This window comes from Magallana gigas, chromosome 2, assembly GCF_963853765.1.
Source record: "Magallana gigas chromosome 2, xbMagGiga1.1, whole genome shotgun sequence".
NCBI lineage: Eukaryota > Metazoa > Mollusca > Bivalvia > Ostreida > Ostreidae > Magallana > Magallana gigas.
The window spans coordinates 38,340,861-38,349,186 of NC_088854.1; the positions used below are offsets into that span (position 1 = coordinate 38,340,861).

At 31.6% G+C, this 8,326-nt stretch overlaps 1 protein-coding gene across 1 annotated transcript; it reads right to left on the reverse strand.

The window, feature by feature from the left end:
• Nucleotides 1–2,012: 2,012 nt before the first annotated feature.
• Nucleotides 2,013–6,057, reverse strand: LOC109619035 (toll-like receptor 1). Its single transcript, XM_066076453.1, has one exon. The coding sequence runs from the start codon at nucleotides 5,497–5,499 to the stop codon at nucleotides 3,421–3,423; it is 2,079 nt and encodes a 692-aa protein (XP_065932525.1). The 5' UTR covers nucleotides 5,500–6,057; the 3' UTR covers nucleotides 2,013–3,420.
• Between the last annotated feature and the right edge of the window lie 2,269 nt (nucleotides 6,058–8,326).

Consider the following 8,326-nt stretch of genomic DNA (forward strand, 5'->3'; position numbering starts at 1 on the left):
CTTTGATTTAAAAAGTACAGAATTTATTTTGTAAGCATATGTAGGAGGTTGTGTAGTAAAAACAATTAACCATCAGATCTACAAATGTACCTTAACTTTTTTTTAAAACTGCATACTTTCATTGATAAACAAATCCATATGTTCAGTTTTCATCATTTGAATATTTTTTTCAACGGCTTCTCAGGATACCAATATGGTCTAAAAATGGTTATGATTTTTAAACCCTCTTAATTCAGGATTTAGAAAAAATAGAATGCAAAAATATGGGTTTTCTAAAATAATAAGATCAAGTTTTGCACTTAATTTTGACCTTGAACGCATGTCAACATAGTGCTTTGATATATATGTAAGAGATGCATTGTTAATGAGCAGTAAAACATATGATGGGAGTATCCAGAGAAGTATTTTATGCATGAACGTTTATACAACATGAAAGTCTGTTACTTTTTTGTTGAAAAAAAACCCTGCATCTTTGTAATTGATGGGAACTAAAAAATTTAGTGCATTACACAACTGAAAAAGCATTAAAAATGCATTCAGTTTACATACAATGTTCTTAATTGCCAAGAACTTAACGGACAAAACGAAATGTTCTTTTAAGCGTGTATATTACTTTTACATGTAGACACCGTGTCCTAAATGATCTTACTAGTATTTCTGATTCCAACCTTTCTTCCTTTAGATTTCAAACAGAATTATTTTGTCTAATTATTGTTAAAATTGCTATTATTTTTGTTCCATAAGCTTGTCCTCTAACCTTGTATCAATTATATTCAGTTTGACAGTCAAATGTCTCAAACTTATTTTTGATCACTATGAAATGTTTCACTGCTTTTTAAATAGAATAAACATACAATTACATGTACAGCAAAATACAACTATAAGGTACTGTCAGTTTGTTCCACATGGTGACTGCCAATTGATAGTCAGATAATTTATAAATCAAAAGACCATAACAGTTTTTCTACTGTATTGATACCAAATAAATTTTAAAATCAAAATCGATTTTTTTTTGTTCTTAAAGTGTTTTTTTGTCTTCAAACCTTAACTTTTCCTGTCAATGTTTTTCGAGTTAAAAGTTATACAACATCTAAATTTTACAATTCTTTCCAGGTTTTTTTTTTATAGATATTTTTTATTTCAAATGTTTTCTTATAATGTTTGAAATGTTGAAAATACAAACGTTAACGTAAGAAATACCTATATATGCAGGTATTCAAACTGTTGCTGATCGAATTAGACAACATTCGGAATTGAACACATAATGAATTAACTTTAATTTACAGTCAAAGTTTCCATCGTGTGTGTTTGCTAAATGTTGTTTTAGTTTATAATTTATTTGGGGGGGGGGGGGTATAATTTTTTAGTTTTTGAAAGGGCAATTTACGCAGATAAAGCATTCAATTAGCAATCACTCTTTTCGATAAGCTCAAACACACACTAAACAGGAATAGAATATGTCAAACAGCCTATTAAATGATAAGGTGATACATCAAAAGAAAATTAAATGAAAGGTATGATTGAAGATTGTACATCAAAAATTAAAAGCGCGTCAATTCTGTCGTCATTGTCATAAAATCAAAGACCTGAGTTTTACTCATATCAAGAGCTCTTGCTATTTCAGTAATACATATGCATGTTTTTAAAATAATAAGAATTACCACGCGTAACAAAAACAACAGAAGAATGAATTTATGATAAAGTACGTGCATTACCTTTGTGTTACGTTGTTTTCAATTTCAATTTAACCCCGTTAAAAAAGTTATCAAACTAAAACACGCTGAACAGCTCTGAAATAAAACTTAATACTGACAAAAAAAAGATTTTAGCCAAGAAAATGCATTTATTTTTAGTGTTATTATATTTTCAAAAAATTAAGTAATAATAAGTAAAATTACCGTGTGAGTTTGTGTAATTCATTTCATTTATAAGCAAAAGGGCTAGGAATAAAGTCATGATATAAAAAAAAAAGAAGCTGAGACATCAGCTAATTGATGACAAAAGAATGCAAGCAAATGAAGACAAGTAGCACTTTATTAATAAACAGTATCATAACATAATGTTCCTTCGAGACATAAACCTTATACTGATATTACTTACATGTACATTTATGTTTATTGTTATACACAATCAATTATGATACAAAGTAAAACAAATAATTCAGTTATACACATTTTTGAAAAGGAATCATCAAGTTTTCTAATAGAATTTCATACCACATTATTATCAATTTTTTTGCAAAATGTATGCTATTCCATTTTTTTCTACATATAAACGTAATGATAAAATACAAGAATATTTAAGTAAACGTGTATTTTTCATATACTATTGCTGCAGTAAATGAAAATCCCCACGTTTAAGAAAAAACTCCCGTACTCTCGTACATGCACTGGATTTGGAAAAATAAATTCATGCTTCATGTTTACTTTTTCCCAGTAAATAAAAAAGGATTTTGGTGGGTAAAAATGATACTGCAAACAATGAGAATAATGCTCACTGATCTTTTTAATTTGCTTGTAACCAACAAGGTAACAACGCAGTGGTAGAATCCATTTTTCTCACAAATCTTATATAACTGCTTTGAAAATTCATGATATTCACGCGATATCATGTAGTACTTATTTTGAACACAAGCATAATTACGTAGATAAAATATTAATCAAACCATATCTCTAGCACTTTTAACTGCCAAAGTTACTATGAAACATAAAACAATACACCTTCATTGTAATATCACACAGCTACGAATAAAAAATAAACATAAAAATCAATAATTGATCCCTGGGTATAATAAACAATCAATTGTGTCACATAAACATTACAGAAACAACATTTTAAAAGTGAAATTAATGCAATCTTTTTATTAATTGGACTCCATGGCATTTTCTATAACGGATGTAATTTTATATAATTGTTTTGAACAATAAAACCTCTTTAAAGAATTTTACCCCGATAATATAACATTCGGGACAATGGATTATTGTTTGCATCCTTTATGATTTGGCACCTAAATTATATATGCTGATCAAAGTCTGATTATAGGCTAAATGTAAAATATATAAGAGAGGGGGAATATATTTATATCAAACAAGATAAAAGTACTAGTATATACTATATAGATCCATAATACAGAGAATATGTATTTTGTTATTGTAACACATGCATGTTACAAGAGTGAATAACATATAATTATACTACATGTACATATAATACATATGTGATCATTTTTATGTTAAATTAAAATACTAACATTTGCAAAGAAGACAGTTCAATAAATCACAAAATAATGATTTTCTGATTTTTTTTCTCTAAAAATGCCATTTTCATTGATGAGTTTGGGAATATTTATTGCCACGATCCATGGCAGAGATCGTATTCGAGTTCTCATGCCAACATTTGCAAGAGGGTTATTTCATCAAATCATAAAATGTTGTTTTTCTCATTTTTAACACTAACAATGTCTTTTTCATTGATTATATTTGGGAATATATTACTTCGATCAATAATAGATATCGGGCTCGAGTTTCCGTCACTTCCGACCTCAGTTATGTCGGTTTCACATGAGGTTTGATTTGAATAGGCGGCGCTCCGGCACCGACTATCCAACAGCATAGCCTTTTGACCCTTGTATGACAAGGCATAAACAAGTCTATCAACAAATATACTATCATCTTTCCGAATGTATGTGAATGTCTTCAAACATCGCTTTAAATCATTGGGCAAATCATTCATTGGAATATCTTCCATCATGATAACCAACAAATGTCTTTTCCTCTCGTAAATGCTCTGCTGAAATGCCTCATGAAATTCGTACATACAATAGTGACTGTTCAAAAAATGCTTTGATAGGACAATAACTGTATGGCGACTGGCTTCTACACAGTCAATTACATTGTCAAATATTGTTTTTCCTGGCATGAAGTCCTTGTGGTGCAAACAGAATTTAAAGTTACTCAGTGGGCTATTAGGCGCCGCGTGTTCAAACACACTTGTGACCCAATCTTGATCATGGTTACTGTAGGAAACAAATGCATCAAACTTCTTGTTTTCGTATGTTTCAATCGGTTGACACGGTAGAATAATATTGAATCTTGTATAGGTCAATATTCTTATCTCTCGTCGGAACTTCAGCAAAATTATGATTACAATTATAAGAACCACAGACAACAGACTCAAGAACACCACGGCTTCTACTGCTATCTTCTCCAGAAGCTCTAGTTTACAATTCAGATCCTTTGTTGTCAGGTCAGCTAGTCTTTTTCCTTGAATTTCTTTGGGATATTTACATTCCATATCCTTCATGAAGTTGTATCTTTGATACTTTGGTTGGCTCCATTTTGATTGATCGTTTATAAAGGTAATCAGTTGTCTCGTCTCTTCGGTGCATGTACAGTTTAACGGATTGTCACTGAAATCGATGAACAACTTTTCCATATTCACAAGCTCCTCGAGTTTGGCTACTTTCAATTCTGTTACATTGTTATGAGACATGTTCATCGTCAGCCGAGGTACGCCCCAAGCATCTGCAGACGGATCAAACTCCAGCTCAGTAAACAGGTTGTACGAAAGATCCATAACTTCTAGCTTGGGAAAATACCTGTACCATTTTCTGTGAGCTTCTGCTAGGTTTGGAAGCATTGTTTTCGATAAATTAAAAATTCTCAGTTCTGGAAACATTGAATTCTCTGTTCCGAGTTCAGTATGGAATTTTGATGTCTGATGATTGACACTCAAGTCCACATATAAAAGTTTTCTGTATATACACTTATGTCTAATAAGTCGAGCTTTTGGTAACATTTCTGAGCCCTTGTTTACTATATCAGCATTCATAGAACTCACATTGTTGTTATACTGTGTAGAAAGAAAATTTTCTACGGAATTACCAAAGCCATAACTATTATTTTTGAATATGTAATATTCCACGGTTTCTTCGTGCCCACAATTGAAATCTTTATCTAGTTCTGAGATATTCCCAGCAATTTTTAACATGTCGAAAATGTCGATAATGATAATACAATTTTCAAATTGAATATACTCAAGTTCATCCGGAATGTTTGATGTGTTCATATTTGAATATCCCCTTAGGTAATGTTCCAATTCGCAATTTTCAGCTTTTAGGCGAAGAAGATTTTTTGCCTTCAATGGCCACTGCACTGAAATGTTTGCTGGATAATCACAACGGATGTCAAATTTATATTTCACTGATTTGTTGGCAATGTGGTCTTTCAATTGAAGAAAATTCCATTTTCCCGAGAATTGAACCTTAATATCACAAAGGTAAAACTTAATTCTATCAGTACTGTCGTTTTTCAGTTTACAGAACTCATCCCATCCGTTGGGTAAATATGCTGAACTACTTTGTTGTGTAACATTCTCGAACTGTGTATTGTCAACACCAGATGATTGTATTGCCGTTTCCATTTGACAACTCACAGTCCATATGATGGTACAAAAACACAGTAGAATCCCAGAGTTCGCCATGTTTGTTTCGCCTCTCATGTTTACGTTGCAGTGATGTCAGCAATTTCTAGGTCAGTGCGCGGAGAGATGAACGATAAGAAATATTTGCTAACACTCACAACTGCATCCCATCAATCCTCATCTCCAGAAGAAACACCAACCTGTTTTATTAATTAGAATATCCCATGTTCCTTTTCCAATTTTTATGTGAATCCATAGTAGGCTTGTAGGTACTTCTCCATAATGTCACGAAATACATGATGGGCGAGCACAGCGTTATGTTTTTCGATACGCTTTGTTGATAGGCCGACCGCCTCGGGGCATTGTAATATATCAAAATTAATTTGCCTGTCGAGATACAATTAGCACATATCTTATAAGAAATTATATTCAGTAATAATTTTACACCAACAACCTAGTTGATGATATTATTTTACCACTGAAATTGCTTGAAAATATAAAGCCGTTTGGAACATGGCTTTTGAAACAAAAAGACCATTCGGAAACACCCACGTATATGTACAAAGAGCAATAAAACCACTTCAATAACACAATGATCTACATAAGAGCTAGACCCTTACTTATATGACCTATATCACTCACTCTGCTGTTGGAATAAATATAATTGAGCTACAACTATTCAACTACCAAACGATTCAATGTTTGAGAGACAAAAACTGCTCCTATATTACAGAGAACATTAATTGCTAGCTTAGCGATGTGTGACAAGTAGCCTGTCGTCATAGATTGAGAGGACTTAGGTGTACTTGTCTAATACTGTTACAGCCACACAGTACCTGTAGGAATTAACACGAATTTGTTGCATAAGAAAACGTCTGATTGCTAAGTAATAACGATACCCAATGTTTTTACCTTTACTTCCTTCATATTTTATTTTTGAACGACTTTTGATGGAATTTTTTGCCAATGTATTTTTTTTTTTTAGTTTTCTGTTATATTTGTTATTTCTAATTAACTATCATTATTAATGAAAAACAAAGGAAAAATTATTTTTTATCAAATCTAAATTTATAAATGTCTGAAATATTTTTTGAAAATATAAGAGTGTGTGTTTTCTTTTCTCTTGACTTGTGAACAGTACTAGACATGATCGCTTGACGAAATCTTTAATGTCACTTTTTTCGATGTGAAGAGAAGGTCGACGGAGAACAATACTTAACTAGGAATGAGTCATGAAATGTCAATTGGAAAGGACAACAGTTGTGGATTACTGCACTTCACTCTCTAATAAATTACACAGGCCTTATAAAAAGACAGAAAAGTAACGAAAACATTTTCTGTTTCGAAAGACCAGCTTTAATTACTTAGTGTCGAAGCGGGAAAAATAAACTTCTTTGGCGCGGCGCTTTGATCTATCTATTCCAGCACTGTGTCCGAAGCATTTACTTACTGCGCTTAATGAGTAAACAAAGAAAGATTGATGAGTGTGGGGGAATCGAAAAACTGGCCAACTAGAGTGGCCGTAAACACAGATTGCTAATTAATTTCCATTGCCTCTAACTCAGTTTTCTTCCGAAAAGGAGGCCATTGAAAAAGCGATAAATATTTGAATAGAATTTAGAAATCTATTTTTTTAATTAAGGATAATTATACCGTATTTAACATTTTATGCGAGGTCTTGACTCCTCTTGTATGTCATACGTTGATACAACATTAATAAAAAATAGAACAAGGAATATTTCAAAAAAAAAAGACAAAAAAAAAGACGGAAGACAGAAAAAAATGGCATGAACGTTTGAACCAATAAAAAATAGTGTGGTGATTAAAACTGACATCTGTACACCGTGAGATAAATAATGCTGATGAATTCTTAATGGTTGAATTATTTTGTGATTAGTGTTGAACATATTGCCTTAATAGATAATTCAGGGAAGTTTTTATATGAAATTTGACTCATTACCAATGTAAATGTAGACTAGATATTCTTTGGTCAATAACCGGAAAATGTACGTCAATTTATACCGTGCTAAATGAATACCATTCTGTGCGTTGTTGCTTATCTATTGTTTTGGTATGATATGATCTATTTTTCAATTGCTTGAAGAAGATGGTGAAAGTAGGAAATATCGTATTATGAAACTTTCATTGAACATGTTTCATAAATAATCAGCTGTACGCTCAAGAGTACTTTAGTATAGTAAAGTAAATGTGAAGGGAAGCAATGATACGAAAAACCTTTTATTCTTGAAATCAAAAGGTATTAACGTTAATATTATAAAAGAAAGGCAAAAACATTTTAATAGAATGTATACACGTGACTATTTGAAGTTTACCAGAGACATAAAGTAAGTACATGAAATCACGCGGTAAAATCTGTAAGCTTTAGATGAAAACGGGGGGGGGGGGGGGGGTAATTCAGATTACTATAATAATTGTATTCACAATTCCGTTCATTGACACATCAACTCAAAAGCATGTTGGTGTTGGGTTACAAATGTAGTTACGAATGACACATCCTGGCTAATATACATGTAACTTGTTAAAAAAAATATGCCATGCTTTCTCCGTAAATGATGCTGAAGACTTTTTTCCAACTGCCAAATTTTACTTTTTTTTAAAAGCGTATATTTTTGTCTGGTTAACAACATTTTGAAATACTTTCCAATAATATGTAAGGCATATGTAAATAAAAGAACTATCTTTGTTTTAATTTTGATCACGAAAAAGCTATTAAGCATCGTACCCTTTCCGCGGTCTCCCGCATAGGATAAATTGATAATATGCTTTAATCTAGTTTACATGCCTTTTTAATCAGTATTGGCTTTCCCTTTTTATGCAAACAATGATAGTTAAGTTCTTTTATCATTTAAATATATTTAGTTTGGCCATAAGTTATTATATTTTC